The sequence below is a fragment of the Penicillium chermesinum genome, assembly GCF_028974085.1.
Source record: "Penicillium chermesinum strain IBT 19713 chromosome Unknown utg000006l:1.0-2335141.0:1.0-2336784.0, whole genome shotgun sequence".
Lineage (NCBI taxonomy): Eukaryota > Fungi > Ascomycota > Eurotiomycetes > Eurotiales > Aspergillaceae > Penicillium > Penicillium chermesinum.
The window spans coordinates 2,061,212-2,084,118 of NW_026695316.1; the positions used below are offsets into that span (position 1 = coordinate 2,061,212).

Here is a 22,907-nt window from a genome sequence, read left to right on the forward strand (position 1 = left end):
TTGATAACGCAATAAATGTTGCCTTGCTTTTGTTGAAACAGTTCTAGACTTTTCCGGTAATTAGAAAAATCTTGGTTCATATTAGACTTATCTAATGTACATCTTATAAGGATGGGAATATGCATAACACTTGATTCGGATCATCGCATGACACTATTTAATCGTAATTAGTTACAGAGAGAAGAAATGAGCGTCGTGTGCTACGGTGGTAACGGCACAGCATGTTCTTGACACCTTCCATCAGCATTCTTGACGATCTCGCACCTTAAGTCACGATGTTAGACGTAGGACATATCCACTCGATTCACATAATTACACTCTTGCCCTTCCTCGCGTAATCAATCTCATCAAAAGAACCGTGCATGTAATTCACGGTCACAAACCGTACAATTTTTGTCAGGAAATTCAAGTCCCTAGACCCTCAGCTTACTGAAGAAGCTTGACCTACTTGTACAGGTCAGGATGGTCCGACTTGATGGCATCGGCACCCTTTTCCCCAACCATGTACACAGAGTTCTGGATCCGACAGTCAGGAATAACGGGAATGCAAGATGCATCGATCACTCGAAGATTCTTGATGCCGTGGACTTTGAGGCCAGGATCCACCACCCCTGCTGGATATTCTTCGACAGGCGAGCCGTTCCACAAGGGTGGTAAGAAGTTTGAGAGCGATCCAGAACAGTTCTTCTCATCAATTTGTCGTCATCGAGTGGCATGGGGAAAGGATACTCGTCCTCGACAATATCCTTGAAACCTTCGCCATTCACGAGGACATCATAGGCGTAGCGAATACCCTCACGTATGGCGATTATATCGAGCTCATTGTTGAAATAATTCAAATTGATATTAGCTTGCTGCAGAGGATCCGCGCTGTTGAGGGTTACAGTTCCGCCTTCAGACACAGGTCGGACAAGATCCACCATGACGGTAACGTAATTGCCCTTCTTAGGGGTAGGATAGTGCCACTGGAAGGCACTGCCGAAAAGACAGATAAAATCAAGTTCGAAATGAGGTTGATCATCGGGACAAAATGGATCCTTGTTGTTATTCGCGGCTTTAGCCTGCCGATAAAGCGGGTCCTTTTCCAAATAGTCATCGATTCGGGGGGAACCCAACCAGCTCGAGGAACCCTGACCCTAGCGGACCATGGCGAGTCTTTTGGTAAGCCTCGATGGCCTGTTTATTGTGAGGCGTTCCCTCCCGTAAAACGTAATCATCCATACCAAAGCCATCCTTCACCTTCAGAACAAACGGCACTCCAGGGTGGTCAAGAAGATGCTGCCCAACGTGTGGGCTATCCACGATCACTGGGATCCCGTGCTTCTTTAATTCAGCAGCAGGACCGATACCGCTTAACATTAAAAGCTTGGGGGTCTCAAAAACACCTTCAGAGACAATAACCTCGCGCTCGGCAAATAGATTCAGCTCCTGGCCAGAGTTCGAGGGCAAGATAACTGTCACGCCCTTGCAGGTCTTGTCGGCGGCATCGATAATAAGATTTTTGGCGTGGGCCTGGGGAGAATAGTGACGTTTGGCTTATCGGCAACACAAAGGAAGCTTCCGGACCGACGTCCTTTATAGATAGTATTGACACTATGGACCAAACCGGACATCTTGCCGTCGAAGATATTCTCGGTCAGTGTGTGGCCAGTCGACGTCCATGCCTTGGTAAGAAGTTCTCTGAAAGACTGCATCTCGGGAATGAGCTCTGCGTGAGAAATATCGATCGGCCCACCCTTGCCAATCTTCTGGAGCTCGGGCGAGTAAGCCTGTGCGTCATCGTGGTAGGTAGCACTCTTGCGAAGGTAGTGAACAAGCGGCTCCCATGTCCACTCTTTTCCACCGTACTCCCCCACATATCATAGGTGCCCTTAGATCCGGGAGCCCACGTAAAGTAGTTCAGCGACGAACTACCCCCCAGGACCTTTCCACGCGTGTTTGGTTTCTCAATGCGCTCGTAGTCGTCTCTCTTGACCATAGTGGATTTGAAAGCCCAGTCATATTCCGTATCACGAAGTTCCATCGCGTTTGACGGGACTCGGATCTCTTCAAGGTCTTTCGCATTCCCGACACCAGCCTCGACGACTAGGATCCTAGCATTTGGATTCTCTGCTAGACGGCCGGCGACCACATTGCCGGCTGTGCCTCCGCCAACAACAATGAAGTCAAATCTGGCATTGTCCTGAACAACCGTCATGTTGGATGATGAACACGTCCGGGAAGTTGTCAAAAAGTTGGAATGTTTGAATAATTTTTGTAAAATGGCAGCATTCCATCTCACAGAGCAGACTATGGAGCTCTTTTATGCCTTGCGGACTCGTAATGACTTACAGAAAGCAACGTGTCGGGGTCATTCTTGACCCCTCATCTACGTCATTGATTTAAGCGGGTCGACTGATAGCTTGTTCCACAGAAGTGACACATAGCATCTGCGATCTACGGATTCTTCTCCCGCAAGGTCTTTGCAGCTTTCGTGGAGTACAATCGGTTGCAGCGACCCATCTAGAACCCGTCAAAAACGTCATAGAGTCTTCATTTCCCGCCCGGGAAAGACTCCATTGAAATCGTGAAGTTGAAAAGATATAGAGGCTTACATATCCATCCATAGGAACATCCTGGCAAAATAAGGAGTTGCATAAAATAGTGCGACGTCAAGACAATGGCGCAGCCTATAGCCCATGTCGTACGGTCGGCGGATGAGGAAGGATCTATGTTTGAGCCAGCCCTGGGCATCGTTGGCCCAGCCAAACATGATTCACTCCAGAGGTCTAAGTAGCCGGGCTCGCGTGCTGCATAGGTTTCGTTAATATAGCTTTCTGATAGGATTCGAAATATCCCCCGCATGCTCCACAGATACCACGTAATCCGAAGCGACATTGGTGAATTTTGGGAAGGGCCGCACTTGTAAGGTAAATGAGATGCTTCTTATTTTACGGGCAGTTGCTGCTGATAAAAAAAGAAACACAAAAAAAAAAGTCTCCTGATCTGCTTTTCGCAGCCATGGACATCTACAAGCTCGTGTTTCCCACATCAGGACAGTATGCGACGAAAAGCTCGCACTCGAAACTCCACCATTGTAGCTCGGGTGACGTTGAGGGTGGACCAAGTGCATGGATTATTCGTTACGTGTTTACGCCACAACCTGATTTACTTGCTATAGAAGTGAATTGAAGTTCACGTTAACATGATTTCGAACCAATACTTCGGGCCGTTCAGACTGCGGATCGGCCGAACTCCTTGTCTGCACCCTGGCTTATCCGGCGGGCCCGGATCGCGCATTACCAGAAGCAGCGATGGCACCACGTGCAGCAACATTGCGGCAGTCGACGCATGCCTAATGGATTAGGTAGGACTGATGAGCCAATCAAGAACCGCCCTCAGATCGCATCTAGTATTGCCAGAAGCAGCGACGCGACACATGCAACAAGCTTAGCTTTCGGATGTCGACGCATAGCTAATTGGGGCAGTGCTATTAAGCCAATCATAAGCTTCCCTGTTATCTGCACTAAGCCGTAATAGACATCCCCACTTACCATTGACGAATGTAACGCTAGAATTAAAGTAGGTCATCTGTGCAGAAAACAGCTATGATGTAAACACCATGATTTGCTGTTTTCAATGATACTTGCCCCATCACCTTATACAGTGAAATGCGTCAGATACCAGAGGGCTACCCGGGAATGGCCGAGTATCCAATGAATGTACGCATAATACTAAGACTCAGTGCAGAACAACGTGAACATAAATACCGAGCCAGTTTTGCCGGAGTATAATAACCCAAATTTACCCGGTCAAACGTCGGCTGATTGATCGCATCTTTTCCATTTGCTCCATTCTCCCTCGTCATTTTTTGATCATCACTAAGTCAACCCCAATTGCTCATCATGTCTGACCAGAAGTACTACACTTTGGCAGAAGGTACGTACTAGGAATTGGCAATAATTCGGAGGGACAATTCTAAAATCTCCTAGGATGTCCCTATGCAAGCAGCCAAACAAGTGTTCTGATGCGGAATAAAAGTGGCGGTGGGCTGGGACTACTCCAAGACACACAGCTCATAGAGACCTTGGCTCATTTCTCGCGAGAGAGAATCCCTGAACGGTAAAACAAAAACATTCCCCACAGAGATCTGCAACAGAAGTCCTATGAGCCAATACTGACGTCGAGACCTTCACAGTGTTGTGCATGCAAAGGCTGTAGGGTAAGTTGCCATGGCTCGCTGGGAAAAACCTGCGTTAACTCTTGCCTAGCGCCTATGGCGAGTTCGAAGCTACCCGCGATTGTTCCGACTTTACCAGTGCTAGTTTTCTGAACCAAGTCGGGAAAAAAACCCCAGTCCTTCAGCGGGTGTCGACCGTTGGCCCCGAGTCGGGTTCTGCAGACACATCTCGTGATGTTCACGGGTTTGCGTTGAAGTTCTATACAGACGAGGGAAACCTGGACTGGGTTTTCAATAACACGGTATGTTTACTTTTTGTCTTGTGTGCTCTATCGCTTTCCTCTTTTCGTCTTCCTATAAACGCCTCGTATTAACGTGCCTAGCCTGTGTTTTTCATTCGCGACCCGGTCAAGTTCCCCTCGTTGAATAGATCTCATAAGCGAAACCCCCGAAGCCACCTTCCTGACGCCAACATGGTGAGTTGCCAAATCTCAAAAGAACAAAAGACAGAATACTAATCTCGTGACCAGTTCTGGGAGTATGTTTATCCTTCTCTTGTATGGATATGGTAGATTCTAACTGCAAGAAGCTTTCACGTTGGCAATCCAGAGGGTATCCATCAACTTCTGGTTCTCTTCAGTGACCGCGGCACGCCCCGATCCGTGCGCTACTTGAACGGGTACAGCGGCCACACGTACAGATTCACGAAGCCGGTAAGTGTGACCAATGAGAATACGCCTTAGGGTCATTGCTGATACCCGGGCCAGGACGGCTCTTTCAAATACGCCAAGATTCATATCAAAACACAGCAAGGCGTCGAAAACCTTAGCCGTGAGGAAGCCACTCGAATTGCAGGTGAAAATCCAGACTACATGATTCAGGACATGTACGAGGCGATTGAGCGAAAGGAATATCCGGTTTGGAATGTGTATGTGCAACTGATGAGCCCCGAGGAAGCGGAAAATTACCGATGGAACATCTTCGATATGACCAAGGTCTGGTCGCACAAGGACTTCCCACTTATCCAAATTGGCCGGCTTACTATGAACCGCAATGTAAGTGTTGTCATATCACTGTTTCTCTTGGAAAACAACGGCGGCTAAAACACATCAGCCAAACAATTATTTTGCGGATATTGAGCAAGCTGCTTTTTCGCCATCCACGGTTGTTCCCGGATTTGCCGCATCTGCTGACCCAAGTAAGAAGCGCCGTGCTTTGAAAGTTTGCCTTCGCTAATTCTCGATCAAGTTTTGCAAGCACGGCTCTTTGCTTACCCTGATGCCGCCCGGTACCGACTCGGGGTGAACTATCAACAACTCCCCACCAACGCGGCCAAATCGCAAGTTTACTGCCCCTTCCAACGTGACGGGGCGATGCGGATGGACGGAAACTACGGCGGCGACCCGAACTACGTCGGTTCGACGATTCAGCCTCTCCTATACTACCAAGACGTGAAGAAAACAACCCCCCAGGCGTTGAATCTGAGCGGAGCACACGAGAAATGGGTAGGGAGGTATCGATCTTCACCAGTCAAATCACCGATGATGATTTCGTGCAACCTGCACAGTTGTGGGAAGTCATCGGGCGGGAGCCTGGTCACCAAGAAAGGGTTATCGAGAATCTCGTCGGCAGCTTGATCGGCGTGAAGTATCCGGAATTGCGCAAGGGTGTTTATGGTAAGCAAACTGTGTCGTCGGAGAAATTTCATCCCCCGTGCACAGCTAACCCTCATCCCAGCTCTTTTTAGCCGGGTAAACAAGGACCTAGGGTCAGCCTTACAGAAACGTGTCGAAGAGGAAATCAAGGCGAAGCAATCTTGAAGCTTTCTACCTAGGGCAGCCTTCGGTCGCAGTATCATATACTCCCAGGAAGATCATTGGTAATAATTGTGATATCGTGTTGCTTGGTCTGCTGTGTGAAGATTATTCGTTCCTTTGTCAATTTTCTTCGTATTTCCGCAAGTTGTTATCCTAGTAATTACTTATATATATAAGGGGCTAGTTACAATAGGGGGCAAAAGTCCGCCTATCAAATACTGATACCCTATACCACTAACCCTTATTGGATGTGAAGGGCTAAAGCAACACTTGATTCAATCTATACTAGGCCACGAACTGTGTTCGATAAACTTAAGGAGAGGAGTTTAATACACCGGTCCTCCGCTACTAGTATGCTAAGGCCACGTGTCCTACGTGATCCACACCGGGTGTCACGGATTCTAGCTAGAGGGTGTACTATATAAGGTGTGCCTGGGTATATCCGCGCACGAAGCGCGGATATGGTAGTCTTTTGGCTCAGTTGATTGAATATTAGCCCAGGGATATTCCTTCACACTCTCCAAGTTTAGCCTCCTACGAGTAAAGTTGCTGGAGGAAGTCATTTGGCGTACCCAGAATTGGGGCTCTGAGACTTTTTCTTCTTAGCATAATTTCAATATACCAGGGGTACTTTTTAGGACTGTTCAATACTTACTTTGTGTCACAGATTCCAGCTAGAGGGTGTATCATATAAGACATGCCTGGGTGTATCCGCGCTTCATGATGAAACGTGGATACGGTAGTCTTTTGGCTTAGTTGATCGAATATTAGCCCAGGGATGTTCCTTCATAATATATCCGCGCTTCACGGGTCTCCGGTTCGATTCCGATTTTGTGTGGGGCTCACATCTAGACTCGAAGATCTCTCGCTGATAGACGCCGCCGCCGATATCTAAGAAAGTGGCGAGCGGGATTCCTTGGGCGAATTCCTCGACGAGAACTTCACGAGTGGTATAGTCCAGGTATGGATATGGGAACCAGGCCGTGGACCGAGACTTGAACTTTTCACGAAATCTGACCAAGTTCGCGCCTTCGATGCGGAGATCTAATTGGAGCTTCATCATTTCGCCAAATTGCTGGACCTCATCGGGAAACGAGAGCCAATGCATTGTTGGAATAGCATTGATCAAGGAGGCGAAGAAATGCATGATGCGCAAGTCCCGGTGGATGACTTTCTCGACCCGTGGGTGTAAGACTTTGATCGCCACATAAGAGGAAGGCACTCGCTGTGGCGAGCTTTTGACCAAGACGTCCACATTCTTCCGCATTCTGTTAGTCATGTGTGTATGATTATGTGACTATATACGAACCCTAGGGTTGTTGGAGCGACAGGAGGTAAGGGGTTGTAATGTATGGTAATGGAGTGAAATATATGTAACTCTGAAAGTTCTAAAATGACAGGCACCGAATATTTAACGTAAATCCCAAGCGAGCGTGCTATCTAAGCGGGCACGCCGCGAAAATCGAGTAATAGTGACAATTGGTGTATTGTCTCCTTCTGACAGGTTTTTTAACGCTTATCTGTCCAGGCGTAGTAGTTTCAAGGCCTCTTTGCTATGCATGTTTTTTTCTTTTCCGTGATCCGGTCATAGCAAGTATAAGTCTATGGAAAAGCTATCAGCTGATTTTCTCAAACGTCCTTCCTGGGCAATTCCCGTCAGCCTTCGGTGGGGCTTCGGTCGGCCGACAGGTGGGGCCTCCTTTCGAGCTTCTGCTGCATCGAGCTGCCACTGCGAAAGACAGTACCAATAAACTGGGAGAGTCCTTGTTTTGTGATGATCTGGGTAGAGTCTCGCTTTTATTCATATCTCCGTTTTAATGTCCGTTCTCAGTGCCTCCCCGCTCTGGACACCCACTTGTAACCAGTCTTCAAGCTTGGAACAAATATATCATGACATCTAGAGCTTGCATGGACGTCGAAGCACAATTTAGCCGTCTTGCATGTACTACGACCTTAGTATTAACAGTTGAATATACAAGAATGTACTAAGAATCGCTTGTCAAGTTGTGTAATTTTGTGTAATTCGAGCGGAAACCTTGCCACTTGCAGTGGATGCCAGTGGTACTAGTAATATTCTCTGTGTGGGACAATGAAGACTTGAAGCATGCCACCACCACCACTACTATTGCTAACCAAGATATATTCGTGAAGGACTCGGAGTCTCCAACTTGAAGTTCACCTTGTATTGGCAGCTGCTACTTAGGAGCATTTGCAAGAATACACCTATTTGCTAAAGACACCCCAATCACCCTGCGCCCAATGAGACTTGAGAATCAACTTCTTGATCTTCCACAATCCATCCTCAGAATCCTTCGTAAAATCAATCCAATAGACAGAGCCCACAAGGATCGGAACCCCGTCTCCCTTGAGCCCTTCCCCAGAAGTAAAGTGCTGAGCGAGGGCGGAACAAGTAGCCTGCGCCTTCGAGTCGTCTAGAATATTGATTCTGATTCCAGTGATATGGTGGGTCGTATCCATCTTGGAGACCGAAGCGAAGCATTGGTCAATAATAGCTTGGATTCCCTCCATCGCATTGCCGTTGAGGTCGAATATCGCATCGCTTGTGAAAGCGGATTTGCAGAGGTCCACGTCACATCGATCAAAGGACTCGACGCAACGATAGATGGCATCGGCAATGGCATCGCGACCGCTGAGAGCGGGTGTCAGGGTTGCTGGGAGAGATGGGAGAGATGGGAGAGACATTGTGACTGGACGTGAATGGGAAGCGTGAAGCGCTCCTTGATGATTGATGGTTGAGTTTCTGGTTTTCCTTCTAGCAATTCAAGGGTTTATATAGTATTTCTGCGACCATTATCTGCTTGCAAATTTATCGGATGAGTGCCTCCAATGCCGCCTCTTATCTCCGGGCCAAGCAGAATGATGTTTATGTTAACACTGATTGGGTTCTGGACCACAGAGGATCCGTCTTCGATATTAGGCTGATTCTCAGAGGAAAAGTGGGCCTTTGATGCTTGTTCTTCCTTTTCCCGATGACCGGCGCTGCAGGTTACTCGGCTCCGCATGCTGCAGGGGAATTAGTACAAAATACCTGCTGCTGTAGCTTTGGCCAACCAGCAAACTCCGTCTAACAATTTCAAAAATCCCGTAGCAACAGTAATATGACGTGAATTTCCAACTGCTCGGAGACATCTATGGCATCCTCCACTGTCACAATGTACCTCAGCGCAGATATGGACTCGGGCGATCTAGGCCACAAAACTTCAAGTACTAGAGGTAGGGAAAACTAAATTCCTAGCTTCCGGGGTGGCTAGCTCCAGGGCTTGGGTCCAAAAAAGCTCAACCAGTCGAGCTGGAGCATCCCCACGCGATGAGTAAGTGGCAAATCTTGTTTCATGACTAAAGGTATGATTTCATATCTTCAAACATGGTATATAAAGAAAGCCTCTCTGGCAAGCTAAGAACCAATTCAATCAAAACAATCATGTATTTCAACGAAAGTGCTTGTGATTTCCAGCTGGTGCAAGACTCCGGCGGAACAACCCTCAAAGCAATTTGCAACAATGAGGAGGGGGCTGGAGTCTCATCAGACATCCTCCTGGACGAATATATTGGCAACCTCGACGGTGAGCTCTATTATCTGACTTGTATATCCGGTCTGGTAGCTAATCAAATTTCTTGCCTGGTCAGGTTCCTTCCAATGGGGTGGAGTTAATTTCAGCAAGGATGCGCGGAATACCAGGCTTACAACTGAGGGCCCAAATCACCAAGTAATCCTGCATTCAGAGCTCAAGAATCTATCTGGGGACTATGTTGGGGACCATCTTGATCTGTCTCCCTATATCACAAATACAAACGGCACGCTGCACTTCGCCCATGAAGACCCGTGAACAGCATACGGCTTTTATGCTGGACTCTGTTCTGTGAAAAATGTTTATCATGAGATTCAACGTGAAATGAGATCAAAAAAAGTTCATTTAGTTAGCTATAGACCGTGATGATCCAACGTAGACAAATATAAGATAGCAATCCCGGGTGGATGAGCTTGCACCTTGTTGGCAAGCAGGATATAGAAGGCGGTAGAGCGGCCCACCGATGATGTACCCGGCAGTTTTCCCTCCGCATCGAAAATCAGCTAACGTTCCCCAAGGTCCACGCACCTTAGTCCAACCTCCTAACCCCTAAACACTCCAATCCTTTTTTCGAAGTCTCCCAAAAAGCACAATGCTGCCATCTTTCAGTGCTCGTGCCGCCCGGCTAGCAGTGCGCCCCACCCTACGCAGCAGGACCTCCCCGCAATTACGAGCCGCAGCGGAAGGTTTCCTGCGCGGCACCTCGCCCGCATTCCACTCGTACAGCGGCCGTGCCAAGGGCCTCCAACCTGATACCGAGAACCCGCCCCCCCCAAAGACAGATGCTCCTCCTGTCGCTGGCGCCGCGGCCCATGTCACCGAGCCCTCCCCGCTGACCCCGGAGGAATACCACGACTACTCCGAGCACTACTTCAACGTGCTCATCAACGACCTCGAGAAAGCCCAGGAGGAAGCTGGCTCCGATATCGAGGCCGAGTACAGCGTGCGTAGCCATACTTTTCCATTGCCCCATTGAATCGCAAGGTGCACTAACCGTACCTCTCCGTCCAGGCCGGCGTCCTCAATATCATCGTCCCCTCTGTCGGCACTTTCGTGCTAAACAAGCAGCCCCCCAACAAGCAGATCTGGCTCAGCTCGCCCATCTCCGGGCCCAAGCGCTACGACTGGGTCCTGGAAGGGGATCGCATGCATGAGAAGCAGGATACTCGGGAATTTGCCCACGGGCAGTGGATCTATCTGCGGGACGGTAGCAACTTGACCGATCTGCTCAATGAGGAGCTGAAGATCAACTTGCCGCACGATATCTACGGAGTCGAGCTTGACTAGACTTTTTTTTTGTGGCGGCTAGCATTGGTCGAGACCTTGCTGTCGTGGTACTGTTGCGATACGATTCCTACGTTATCTGGTTACTTCTTACATCCCCGAGGGAATGGGGCATTCTGTATTCTATGGGCAATTAAGCACGACTAATTTCAAGCGGTGCATAGTTCCTCGGTTTGTAGGGTCAGACCTGTAGTTCTTAACCCAGGAGTAGGGTGTTCGGAAATTTCTGTATAGTAGGTTTCAAGTGGGTGGCTAACAAGTCCTCAATATTGGTTGCATTGCGTACCTATCTGCTAGACACTCGATGCTATTGCCTGCTATGTACTATCATCGGGTTCATCTGTAAAGTGGTAAATTCTGCTAGTAATCGTAGAGAATATATCGACCCAAATCTCAGACCTAGACGCTTCCAAGACACTTAGAATCACTGAAAAGTCTAGTTCAGGTGAGCTAGCTTTGCAGCCTCGTCGCGGATCTTCCAGGTCTCATTCAATGATAGCCGGGTAGACCCGCCCTGGTCCTGATTTAGTCCAGGCCCAACTTGGTGGGTGGTAGTCGGTGGCTTCAGACCGTTGAGCCTCCCGGTTGCTGCCAGAGACAAATTGTCCTCACTGCGTAGCAAATACTGTCACAGGAAAGTGGGATTGTACAAGCATTCCAGGCCATACAGTTGAAAATCATGGATGTTGCGCGCGTTGTCTGACAGGGACTGGCTCGGTGAGGTTGGTGGTCAACAGGCGCAGTGTTCGCACGCCCAGCACACGCATGTTAAATCACGCTTGCACAGCGACTGCGCCAGGATTCTGTTGGTCATCTGGCTTGGGAAGGTCGGACTGTAGAGACGAGAACCCATTAGCATTTTGCCACGCCCAAAAAAAAGAATACTTCAATCTCCTGTCTTTTCACTCGAACTCTCCCACGGATTCGGGACTTACCAGGTCGAAGATCACCCTAATCATCAGACTGCAGCTGGGGCAAACGGCGATTTCCTCGCCATCACGTAGGTCGTCGATGGCGATCTCGAAGCGGTCACCACATGGGCAAGGATAATGGTAAATTTGGATGGCGGGGTCAAAGGTCATATCTTCGATCTCGATTTCATCATAGATAGAGAGTGCGTCGTCGGCCATGTTGACGAGTATAGAAACTTGAGATGATGAGCCTTTCAAAGGGGGGCAAAGGCATATGAATAACCAAAAAGGCAAAGTTGGACCTTCAGGAACCAAATCGGAGCGGGAAAAGTTGCGGGTGGCGGACAAAAATCATCAATCACGTGATGGCGATCTATGCAGATCTGTAACATCACCCAGACAGCTAAAATGAGGTGCAAAATCATGAGGAAACACAACACTCAACACAACTTTCATCATCATTGGAAAAATTCCCGGGTATGATACAGGGAGAAGAATCGATACTGATCCCAATCGATAAAGATGGTAGGCGAGCTGTGACAGCAGGCCAGAGCGGAACGAGGAACAAGGAAGCTGCCGTGAGGGTCCCAATTTCTCTAAGCCCGTAAATTGGCCATCCTGACCCAGAACCAATCTGGATTTGTCCTGAAATATGCCTCCGTTTAAAGAGAGCATATGATGCCTGTCCAGAAAGGTCTCTGCGCTAGACCAAGGCAAGAGAAGGTTGGCGACATGGAGATATTACTCTCCTAGCCTCGCAATTTCCATTCGCACACTGTCCACCTCCCGAACCAGCAGACCATAACGTCGCGCGATCTCCGCCAACGTACCCCCCTCAACACGCTCCGCACCCCCAGCCCTGGTAGCCTCAATATCCCCATACCTCTTCAATTCCTCAATAGCCGACTCGCGCCGCTCATCCAGCCGAGCCTTCGTCTCGCGTAGATGCCTCTGGTACCGTGAGAGTGCTGCTAGAGTCTCCGGTGTATAAAGAGTAGTAGCGATCTCCAATTTGGTCACCCTGCATCGCAGTCAGCACCGATCATAGCAAGGAGAGCCAATCAGTAAATCAAAATACGAGTGGTACGTACTCAAGTTTCCCTTCCACCCCTTGCGCAACAGTCGCCAGATGCTCCGCCTTGGCCTTCGTCGCCCGCGCCAAAGCCCCGTGCTTCGCCCTTTCGAGCAGGAGCACTGTTCGTTCTAGTACCTGCGCCTGCGCCGCAATGACGTCAGCTGCTAGCGCGGCCATTTCGCGCCTCTTTGCCGGCAGTTCTTCCAGTTGCAAGAAGCGGAGGGCACGGACGCGGTCGTTCAATATGGAGGAGAGGAGGGGCGCAGGCGCCATTGATGTGCGAACGCGCCGATCTCTTGCGCGGGCGCGGGCATTGTGTGTTGAAAGGGAGCGGGAGTGCGAGGGGCCGGGCATGTTTTCGTCTAGGTCATTGTTGTCGGGGTTTGTTGATGCTATTGCGCGGAGGTCGTGGCTGGCTTTGGAAAGGATGTTGGAGAATTGGGTGATAAAAGAGGGGATATTGGAGCAGAAAGTTTCGAATTCAGGTTGGAGGAGGGACAGCGCATTGTCGTGAAGGTGTCCCAGGCTCTGGGATTGGTCTAGCGGTTGGTCTTGGTCGAGAGCACTGCTGGGAGTCTCGAGGTAGAGTGATATTAAGGCGAGATTATCATGGAACTGTAGGATTAGAGGGTCAGTAAGATTGCCCTTGGATCTGTGGATAGCACAAATGGAGGTTGGCTTCCAATTGGGTTTGTCTCGTAGAACGGTGGGGACTCACGTCGTCGAGGAGCTCGCTATCCGACGCGAATGCTAGGCGTCGGAGCGTTTGTTGTTGGATCTGTTTCTTTGCACGTCTTATTTGGCACTGTTTCAGCTCCTGAGGGGCAATTGGTCAGCCTGTTTCGGCCATTTCTGGATGGTCGCGTTGATGGTTGAGCTACTTGGGCTGCTCGAACGCGTTCTGGCATACCTCAACTGCGGCAGCGCGCACCGGGTCTTTGCTGGTGGCACGAGTCGAGCCATCGGGATTCAACAGAGTCGTTGTCAAATTTTCGTAGAGCCGTTTGAATTGAGGGTTATGCTCAAGAATGGAGGGGTCGCAAGGGGGGGATCATGGCGACGTGCAGGAGGAATGTTCACCGCCGGACAGTTGAGAGTCCACAGATTGCTCCGGAGCTATGCTCATAGTATCAAACAAGCGATATGCAGAGGCTCGCTGTGCCCTACGTATACCTTCACGAACTCTGGACCTTCACTAATGACTATTGCTGGAGATTGGAAGTGCCAAGTGGCCCCAGGTCCGACGGCGCCTAAAATCCATGGTTTACTGCATTATTTCAGAATGCTGCAAGGCAAACACGCGATAGCATTGTCGCAGGGGATGATATCACCCCGCAAGGAGTACGAGTAGAATCAAAAGACTCGGACGATCAACTAAGTCGCAGTACACTTGATAATTGCCGACATTATACATAGAAATCCGCATACAGTTTTAGCATTTCCGCATTCCTTTCGTAATCGTACAGACGAACCATGGAGGCCTAAGAATCACCCCGGTTCTAGCTCAGTCTCCATTGCCTCCTCTTGAAATTGATCGAGAAATAATTCTCATCCCTTAACGCGCAAAGGAGATATGAATACATACTCGGAGAGAGGAAGGTCAAAAAGGAAGTTCAAGCAATCCAGTCCACCAGACCCTAAAAGCACAAAATTAAAGCCTAGCGGTTTCAGGGCAATGAAGAGCCAGGCCCGGGATATTTGAAACAGAAAAACGGGGGAAGGGAAGAGGGTAGAAGGTAAGATATGTACAATATGGGAATGTATCCCGTTATTGATCAGGGCCAGGGCAGCACGAGAGGATAGCAGCCAGCTACACCTGAAAGATCTGGAAAAGTTGCAAGTTGAACAAGCCAGCAGACGTGTTGAGAGTCGAAATAAGCCAGAAGAAATCACGAGGAAGGAGTTGACGCTTGGAACGCAAAAATCAGAGCAAGTTACATCCGTCAAGCCAGCGGAACGAGACAAGCACGAACGCAGCAAAGCTTAAGGCTGGAGTAGCTCTATCCTCTTCACTTTCCTCAGAGTCATCCTCAGATTCGTCATCGCTCGACTCATTGGCCTCGACGGAAGGAACGGGGTCGGGAGAGTGACCACCGCCTCCGTGGAAACGGGAGAGGTTGCTCTCAAGCATATTGATCTGGGCTTCCTGTTCAAACTTGCTCATGGGCTTGTTTTTCTTTGCCTTGGGAGCGGGGACGCTAGCAGGCGCCGGGTCTTCGTCATCCACAATGCTGGGAACGTTCTTTTTGACGAACTTCAACAGCATAAGCAAGACGTCATTGGGCAATTCATCAATGTCCAACTCAATTTCGGCTTCGTTGCTTCCCTAATATAGAGTTAGTGACTTGCTCATGGGGGGTGAGGGAGGGATGATGATGAGAGACTGTACATACCTTAAGACTGGGGACATTATTCTGAATGATCATGAGGGCTTCCTGCATCTTCTTATCGGGGAAGGCTACTAATGCCATTGGAGATGATCTGCTTCTCGTCGTAGGTAATGAAACGCTGGCCGCTCTTGGCACTCTTGCTCGTCTTCTTATTGCCGGTGCTGCTCTTCTTAGAATCCTTCTTGCCAGACTTAGCCTTGCCGGCCTTCTTGCTCGAGGGGGGGTGTTTTCTTCTTTTGGGTCATCAACTCCACTTGGCGAGACATCTCTGCGATCTGTCGCTGGAGGGCATTGATCTTGGCGGTTTCCTCATCGGAAGCATCACCCTCCGCGTCGCTCTCGTTGTCAGACGAGTCGGTTTGCTCGGGTGGAGGCTCATGCTTTTCAAGGAAGTCTTCCTTCTTAGCCCACTGAGCCTGATAAGCCGCTTCAAATTCTTTCCCGGCAATGTAGGTGGGATCACCCTCCAAATTGAATCGGTAGCAGTTCTTGAGCATGAGGTGGATATCACTGTCAAACTCCTTGGCATTCTCGTATTGGCCGGTCTTGAGCTTTGTCTGGATGGTCTGCAGATCCATAGGCTTCTTGATGATGTTGTGGTAGGTGGGGATATTAAGCGCGACGGGGTCCACGGGGTAGTAGAATGGCGAGGCACACTGAACGTACTTCGGCTTCATCAGTTCGTTGAGAGTCTCCTGACAGAAACGCAGCTCCCACTGGAACTTCTTCTTCTTGGGCTTAGTGGAGTAGGGAAGATCTCGCTTGGGAGGGTGGATGGAGCGCTTTGGGCGATCAGGATTGGAGGAGTCACGACGAATGACTGGTAGCCCCTCGGGACCCAAGGCAAAAGTAGTGTTCTGGGGGAGAAGCAGCCTTCGTGGACACGCTGCCGAGAGAGGTGCGAGGCTCCCTGCGCGCGGCAGATGCTCTTCTCCGCTACCTTCTTTGGTCTCTTTCTTCCACTTCGTCTGCTTTAGGGAGGTTCGCCATCTGCTTCTCAAAAGTGGCTTTCAGCTTCTGGCCTTCTTGCGACACAATGTGGTCTGGGCCATTGAAGGTGGCAGAGTTTGACACCATTAGGTTGAAATCGTCGATCAAGGCTTGAGGAGACGAGTACTGGTTGGCCTTCAGCTTCTTCTCCATGGTGCCCAGATCCATGGGACTAGTGATGATATTGAAGTAGGAAGGGATATTGAGTTTCAAAGGATCAACGGGATCGCGGTAGAAGCGAGAATCATGCATACGCTTCAGGCTCGAGAGACTCTTCGTGAGGAACTTGTGCTGCATCTTGGTGATTCCTGTGTCATTTCCTGCGGCGGGAGTTTCAGGAGCTGGCGCCGGTGCCTCTGGAAGCTTGAAATCCACGTGAGCTGAGTCTTGACCGTCAACCTTAGTACGCTTAGCAGCCGGCTCCTCTGCCGGATCTGCCTCGCGCTCGCGGGAAACCTTCGAGGGTGAGGATGGGGCAGGTGTAGAGTCCTTCATTTCGTGATCTGTCTGGAGTGGAGGCAGCTTTGGGGTTTCGGAAACAGGGTGGTGGGGAAGGTTGGACTTCGCAGGCTCAGAATCGGTTCGCGGCTCCTGAGACGCGTCCACATCCATCTTGTCGCCCTGGGAGGCCTCAAAGGACTCAGAAGTCGGGACTGGCGGGGCTTGAGCAGTGACAGTCTCGCTGGTGTCGATAGTTGCGGGGGCCGACGGGGCTGCCGCGGGTTCCTTGCTTTCCCTGTTCAGTCCTTCTGCAGGCTTGTCACCACCTGAAGGGGGTGCGGGGAGATTTGGCGGGGAAGTAGCAGAGGTAGTACCATTGGTACCATTCGCGACTTTAGGCTCCGCGTTTGCATTGCCATTCAGTGGGGAGGGGTTGCTCTCAGTTGCTTCAGAAGTCACGTCCATTTTGGGGCCTTCGTTTGCTGTAGACACACTGTTATGCGATTAGTGATTGCGCCCCGGGAAGAGATATGACGCGCGTAATGACAGCAAAGTGGGGGAATATGTAGTTCTCTTACCTGCTTGGGGCGATGTCCGGTGCGGAGCCTCCCGTAGGGGATGGAGGAAGCTGAGGCTTCTCCTCCTTGACCACTTGGGTCAGAGTCTCGGGTGGCGGGGTCGCCATGAAGCTCAAGCAGAACTGAGGTACAGGGTCTAGTTGACACGGATGTGAAAGAAGTTATTGGGGGATTGTGTTCGCGAATTGCTGAAGACTGGATACACACTTCTCTCCGCGCGTTACCACAGGCTAGACTTGCAGGATCGCGCGGAGACAGGAAACGCAGATAAGAACAGAAAACGCGACGAAATTGAAGCGCGACGATAAGAAAAAGACGGGGATAAGAGAAGTGGAGAATGCGATCCGGCAACGATGGTTTTATGTTGCCAAGAAAGGCGGTGATGTGATCACGTGGGCGGTATGGATAGACCGCGGGTCACGAATAGGGGGACTTGCTGGCCTCAGGTGTAAACCGGTGAAGTACAAGTCAAATGACAAAGGGTTAGGTGAGGCCTCTTATCAGATTCCAAGCAGAAGGTGCCTGACAGGAGACGTTCAATCTAGGGAAAATAAGGATGAAAAAAGGAGTAGGAGAAGCGATCTTTAGAGTAGAGTCGCGGCGCGACGCGGTCAGACGCGTCTAGTACCAGAAAGGGAAAGGGGACAGGGCGGTCAGCACAACAGGAGAAGCTCCAGGACGGAAGCAGAAAATTCCTCGGAGGGGATGCCAGAATCCTTAAGTACAGACGGGCGCCTTGCGCTCTCTTGCTACCAGTTCCACCGCGGCTCCACTGCCTACGCTACGCCGCATTCGACCGGGTCCGCCCCTTTTTCATTGGTTCTACCCCAATGCGGCCCCTAGATCCGTTTACTTGATTGGCCCGCCCAGACCAGTATTGTACCGTATTTCACCACTGATCAGAAATTTTCTTGTCTGTTGCTCTCCTAGCATCATCGGTTCTGGCTTTTTTTGATGCTCAGAGAGGGAGATGTCATGATCATGGTATGAGATCAGCATGCGGGTCGCGACTCGACCATTCTTGAGACATGAGTATGAGTCATGGTATTGTGTAAGCAATGCTGGCTGCAGAGATATATATGATATCTCCCGATGTTGGAAAGATTTCTGCGAGGGATGCGAATGAAATCATTCTGTCCTCCCGCAAAATATGAGTTTCACGCCTGTCCAACCTCTAACCCTAGGGTTGTTACCGAAACCGGACTAGTGGGCCAGACGAGTCCCGGTCCTTCACGTGATCTCTCCTTTGTCGGTGGAGTTGGTGGAGTCGTGCAAGCTCCTATCATGTTATGGATCCTCTTGGGCCATTCCATTGTGATTCTGGGGCAGAAGTTGGGGTTTGGGAAATGCAGGGCTGCATCTGCAATTTCCGTCTGCACAACCAATCGGCTGAGCCAGAGTTGGGCATGGGCCCTTGCAGATTAGGCAGATATCCGATCACATGGATCTATCATGGACGCAAAGCATCTTCCTGCGGATGGGTGACGCTCTCCACATGGGCCAACCCCGCGGAATGCAAATGCCCCAGATATAATTCATAATCGATGTACATGCATAGCAACAAAGATGCCCCTGCGAGAGACATCAGTTTCAACAACCATAGTCATTGCAACATAGGACATGCCGACCATTGAATGGCAACTTCCTTTCTTTGTCCATATAGTCAGTCAATGCCCAGGTGATAAGCTGCCAATACAGACAGAGATGGGATATTTCCTACCCGAAGAACAAGCAATCACAGCAGTAGCCGGAACCCAAAGGCTATTCCATTCTAGTCATTAACCCCCTGTTCCGGGCTGTCTTCTTCATACTGATCATGCCGCCTGGTTTAGAATGATGGAGCAGCGTGTCGGTGTATGTGGACAAAGAAAACAACCGACCGAACTTCTGACTCTTCAGCTTATTATATTAGACTTATCAAGATTTACTAGTATGAGAACGTCAATATTGCTCGCAAGTAGAATCATCCTCATGCTTTTGATTGACTTGGCAGTATTGATTCCCAGAGTTCAGCGTCTCCCAAAGCGGACATTAAAGGCATCAATGTTTCAACCATACCCAGACTTGGAGATGTTCATCTATCTATAATTTGAAATCCTAATCTGACACTAAGCAGCCAAGCCAATGCTGGGATTTCTCATACAGTACCGGTTTATCCCACCTAATCGCAACTTGTTCAGTCTTTCAGTTTCCTCTAGGTCCAGCTTCTGCTTACGTGCTGCTCAACTACTTGAGCATAGCAATGGCTTGCTTTCGACCGGATATTGAAATATCCAATCTAGTCTCTTTCCTCAACTCGACTCTAAAATGATCTCAGTAGAGTCGAGACCGAATATTCTCCGTCGAAGGTCCGTTGAAACAGCAAGGAATCCACCAAATAAGCTACTTGCCCAGTGAAGTTATCCACAAACAACTCCATGTAGTACTAATTCACTGGACAAATAATCTGTTGCGCAAGTTCGATGATATGATTCCAATCCAGTTCTACCCAATCCAGAGTACCGACTTCTGAAACACTGTCCAAGCGTCGTAGAATCAACAAATCAGGCGATCTCTACAGCCAAAAAATGGGTGCTGCAATGTAGCGGGAACTTCCATCGCCAAAGTCTATTTTCAACAGAACAACCCATTCCCGGTTTGGACAGCTGCGAATCGAGGTAAAAGCTACTATGGAGGGCTAATAATTTGCGGCCCTGGCAACCTGAGTATCCAATTTTCAATGTTACTGAATAACTAACACTAAAAGCTAAAGCCTCTCATCTTCAGACTCCTCAATGCAACTTGTCTATTCAAATCGGAGTCTTGCGCTACATGTCATCTGTTTCCCTCAATAGGACAGCCTTCAGGGCTCGGGGCTCAGTGAACTGATTAGATAAGACCGGAGAAGGTGCTCAGACGCTAGTCCATATCGGGGCTAGCGCATAGACCGTCTACAGAACTTTTTTTTCCTTTCCGCATCGTCTGCGAGAACGTCCCAGAGTCCCAGAGCCTCAGCCCGTGTTTCTCTAGGGTTTTGTGAAAATATCTCTTGGGAATCTCCTTGCCGACTAGGGGTCCGATCAGCTGCACCCCTTGCAAGATTTAATCACCCGTGAAACTCAGAAAAGAAGAAAGCTCCCGAGATCAAGAAAAAAAATGGGAAAGAAGACATCTCGACCGGCCACCAAGGTCGGCTCTGCCGCATCGCCTGGGGCAGGTTTGTCGCACGGCAGCAAGTCCTCTATCCTGCGAGCCGCGTTCTCCCCGTCAGAATACCAATTGGCCCTGTTCGCCTCCGTCATCCAGGGCCTGGACGCCCAGCATCTCCGCATCCATGATACCACTACCGGCCGACTACAATGTGAGCATGCGCTGGCGCCGAAGGAGGTGGTGACCTCGCTGGACTGGGGATATTGCGGTGGCAAGAACTCCCCAAAGAAGAAGCGCAAGCGCGGCTCCGAGGTCAACGGCAATGCTGACGGGTTTGACCAGGGTGATGTGGTCGTTGCGTTTGGCACCAGCACCTCCGATATTCGTTTCTACTCACCTGTAGAGGATGCAGTCGTAAGCACTCTGACTGGTGCACATGAGAAAGGCATCAAGGATTTCAAGTTCACTGCTGGACACCCGGGCCAGGAAGGCTGGAGTATTGGCGGCGATAACAAGCTTATCCAGTGGGATCTGCGAACAGGAAAATCACTTAGGTATGGAGAACCCTTCACCTGGATAAACTTCAGATGCTAACCATCTACCTTTTAAAGAACTATTCACCTGCCGTCCTCCTCTATCTTCTCCACCCTCTCTCGCCCTGTCCCCTCCAACCCGCCCGTTATCTGCGCATCTCAGGCTCCCTTCTTAATAGACATCGAAAATTCCGAGGAGCCCACCCAGTTCTCTGCTATGCGAAACCAGATCCACACAGTGATCACCTCATCCGAGGAATCAGCCACGGGCGCATTCCTCGCAGCGGACGGAGAGCGCTTCATCAACGTATTTGACGCCTCCAGCCAGAAGCTGGTCCGCAACCTTGTCGCCGAGACCGACGTTACCTCCTTGTCTCTGCAAGCCGCCAGCCCAGAGAAGCAAATTCTTGCCGCTGTTACTTCAGATGGAACTATCGAGTTCTTCAGCAAACCCTTCGCCCAGCCACAAACTGCGCAGTCCAGCAGCGCTAAGGCTTCCCGCAAACAGATGACCCAAAAGGCCAGCGCTGCGCTGAAGGTCGTGAACTCCTCTGACACCACTGTATCAGTAGTATCAACCACTTTCCACGGCCACGAAATCATCGTGGCCTACGCCGAGGGTGGTGTGATTCCGGTTTTCGAGCGGGTCAAGTTCCTGGACGAGAACACCGACGAGCTCGCCTTTACCGGAACAAAGGTCGTGGCCAAGACAAAGTCTAGCTCGATCATTGCTTCCGCGAAGACAAGTGGTACCAAGGACGCAACGGAAAGCCGCGTTGATGAGACCTTCACTCATGTGCAGACCGGAAACGACATCGACGACGACGTCGAGATGAATGACACCCGCGACGATGTGTCTGACTCCGAAGACGCTGACTCCGAAGACGATGACAATGATAAGCCCACCGAAAAGAAGCCCAAGGCCATCAAAGCTGCCCAAGATTCAGACATCGAAATGGACAGCGCTGCCGGCTCAGACGAAGAACAAGACGAAAAAGCCGACGACGACGATGAAGAAGAAGACGGCGTTGAGCCCTCCTTCGGTGAGCTCCTCCGTGCCAGCGCGGGCCAAGAGGTCGATGTTGAAGCCGAGCTAGACGACGACGTCAACCTCGGCACCCTGGTCCCCGGCAAACCGGCCGCAGCCGTGCAGCAGATCCCTACCGGCGTCTCGCTCTCCACGGTGTTGACGCAGTCGCTGAAGACGAACGACAGCGCCATGCTGGAATCCTGCTTCTACACCACCGACATCAACACCATTCGCACCACCATCCAACGCCTCGACTCCTCTCTCGCCGCGACCCTGCTGCAGAAGATCGCCGAGCGCCTGTCCTCGCGGCCTGGCCGTTACGGCCGCCTTCTGGCGTGGATGCAGTGGGTCTGCGTTGCACATGGCGGTGCTCTCGCGGGACACCCGGAGCTGTTGAAGCGGATTTCCACATTATACCAGGTCATGGACCAGCGATCGTCGAGTCTGTCTTCTTTGCTTTTGCTGAAAGGCAAGTTGGATATGCTCGAGGCGCAGCTTGGATTGCGACGGGCGCTCCAGAGTGGTGCGAAGGGCGAGGATGAGGACGAGGATGATGTGATATATGTTGAAGGGCAGGAGGATGAGGATAGCGACGAGGCGGAGTCTAAGCCGCGGAAGTCTATCCGGGAGCAGACGTTCGATGAAGATGAGTCTATGATGAACGGTATTGCGGATGAATCGGAGGACGACGTGGATGACGGCAGTGAGGATGAAGAGGAGGATGACGATGAGGGCCTTCTTGACGTCGAGGCGGAGGAGTCGGCTGGTTCTTCTGATGCGGAAGAGTCGCTTGAGGAGAATGAGGACGACGATGACGATGAAGCGGATAGTGATGGGTCGATGGTGGATTTCATCGCTGATACCGAGGACGAGGAGTCGGACGATGCTGTTGCCCAGCCGCCGCCCGCGAAAAAGAGCAAGAGTGGGAAGAAGAAGGGTGGCAAGAAATAATGGGTTTGCATTTATTGCAGCTCCAGGTG

The 22,907-nt window shown here is 50.3% G+C and overlaps 11 protein-coding genes across 11 annotated transcripts; 4 read left to right on the forward strand and 7 right to left on the reverse strand.

Moving 5' to 3' along the window:
* Positions 1 to 560: 560 nt before the first annotated feature.
* N7468_008584 (GMC family oxidoreductase) lies at positions 561 to 2,197 on the reverse strand (the record flags this gene model as incomplete). Its single annotated transcript, XM_058477880.1, is given in 4 exon segments — positions 561 to 1,079; positions 1,117 to 1,512; positions 1,530 to 1,834; positions 1,849 to 2,197. 4 exon segments carry the CDS (start codon positions 2,195 to 2,197, stop codon positions 561 to 563), a joined length of 1,569 nt encoding a protein of 522 aa, XP_058328225.1.
* Positions 2,198 to 3,884: 1,687 nt separating this feature from the next.
* Positions 3,885 to 5,979, forward strand: N7468_008585 (catalase; the record flags this gene model as incomplete). The annotated part of the gene is made up of 12 exons (XM_058477881.1): positions 3,885 to 3,918; positions 3,972 to 4,101; positions 4,178 to 4,201; positions 4,251 to 4,461; positions 4,543 to 4,635; positions 4,690 to 4,697; positions 4,749 to 4,872; positions 4,927 to 5,214; positions 5,273 to 5,357; positions 5,408 to 5,664; positions 5,727 to 5,835; positions 5,897 to 5,979. The coding sequence occupies 12 exons, from the start codon at positions 3,885 to 3,887 to the stop codon at positions 5,977 to 5,979; spliced, it is 1,446 nt and encodes a 481-aa protein (XP_058328226.1).
* Positions 5,980 to 8,199: 2,220 nt separating this feature from the next.
* N7468_008586 (nuclear transport factor 2 family protein) lies at positions 8,200 to 8,679 on the reverse strand (the record flags this gene model as incomplete). The annotated part of the gene is made up of 1 exon (XM_058477882.1): positions 8,200 to 8,679. One exon carries the CDS (start codon positions 8,677 to 8,679, stop codon positions 8,200 to 8,202), a length of 480 nt encoding a protein of 159 aa, XP_058328227.1.
* Positions 8,680 to 9,418: 739 nt separating this feature from the next.
* N7468_008587 (CVNH domain-containing protein) lies at positions 9,419 to 9,824 on the forward strand (the record flags this gene model as incomplete). The annotated part of the gene is made up of 2 exons (XM_058477883.1): positions 9,419 to 9,560; positions 9,625 to 9,824. The coding sequence occupies 2 exons, from the start codon at positions 9,419 to 9,421 to the stop codon at positions 9,822 to 9,824; spliced, it is 342 nt and encodes a 113-aa protein (XP_058328228.1).
* A 334-nt stretch (positions 9,825 to 10,158) lies between these two features.
* Positions 10,159 to 10,853, forward strand: N7468_008588 (frataxin family protein; the record flags this gene model as incomplete). The annotated part of the gene is made up of 2 exons (XM_058477884.1): positions 10,159 to 10,509; positions 10,578 to 10,853. The coding sequence occupies 2 exons, from the start codon at positions 10,159 to 10,161 to the stop codon at positions 10,851 to 10,853; spliced, it is 627 nt and encodes a 208-aa protein (XP_058328229.1).
* A 433-nt stretch (positions 10,854 to 11,286) lies between these two features.
* On the reverse strand, positions 11,287 to 11,617 carry N7468_008589 (uncharacterized protein; the record flags this gene model as incomplete). Its single annotated transcript, XM_058477885.1, has 2 exons — positions 11,287 to 11,475; positions 11,555 to 11,617. The coding sequence occupies 2 exons, from the start codon at positions 11,615 to 11,617 to the stop codon at positions 11,287 to 11,289; spliced, it is 252 nt and encodes an 83-aa protein (XP_058328230.1).
* Positions 11,618 to 11,623: 6 nt separating this feature from the next.
* On the reverse strand, positions 11,624 to 11,980 carry dph3 (CSL family zinc fnger-containing protein; the record flags this gene model as incomplete). Its single annotated transcript, XM_058477886.1, has 2 exons — positions 11,624 to 11,683; positions 11,786 to 11,980. The coding sequence occupies 2 exons, from the start codon at positions 11,978 to 11,980 to the stop codon at positions 11,624 to 11,626; spliced, it is 255 nt and encodes an 84-aa protein (XP_058328231.1).
* A 522-nt stretch (positions 11,981 to 12,502) lies between these two features.
* N7468_008591 (uncharacterized protein) lies at positions 12,503 to 13,857 on the reverse strand (the record flags this gene model as incomplete). The annotated part of the gene is made up of 4 exons (XM_058477887.1): positions 12,503 to 12,766; positions 12,840 to 13,451; positions 13,555 to 13,653; positions 13,747 to 13,857. Coding segments are annotated over 4 exons (1,086 nt in total), but the record flags the coding sequence as incomplete, so codon positions are not given.
* A 903-nt stretch (positions 13,858 to 14,760) lies between these two features.
* Positions 14,761 to 15,277, reverse strand: N7468_008592 (BET domain-containing protein; the record flags this gene model as incomplete). The annotated part of the gene is made up of 2 exons (XM_058477888.1): positions 14,761 to 15,162; positions 15,230 to 15,277. The coding sequence occupies 2 exons, from the start codon at positions 15,275 to 15,277 to the stop codon at positions 14,761 to 14,763; spliced, it is 450 nt and encodes a 149-aa protein (XP_058328233.1).
* Positions 15,278 to 15,281: 4 nt separating this feature from the next.
* N7468_008593 (uncharacterized protein) lies at positions 15,282 to 17,342 on the reverse strand (the record flags this gene model as incomplete). Its single annotated transcript, XM_058477889.1, has 4 exons — positions 15,282 to 15,434; positions 15,481 to 16,188; positions 16,262 to 17,150; positions 17,236 to 17,342. 4 exons carry the CDS (start codon positions 17,340 to 17,342, stop codon positions 15,282 to 15,284), a joined length of 1,857 nt encoding a protein of 618 aa, XP_058328234.1.
* A 3,028-nt stretch (positions 17,343 to 20,370) lies between these two features.
* Positions 20,371 to 22,878, forward strand: N7468_008594 (WD40 repeat and Utp12 domain-containing protein; the record flags this gene model as incomplete). Its single annotated transcript, XM_058477890.1, has 2 exons — positions 20,371 to 20,918; positions 20,976 to 22,878. The coding sequence occupies 2 exons, from the start codon at positions 20,371 to 20,373 to the stop codon at positions 22,876 to 22,878; spliced, it is 2,451 nt and encodes an 816-aa protein (XP_058328235.1).
* Between the last annotated feature and the right edge of the window lie 29 nt (positions 22,879 to 22,907).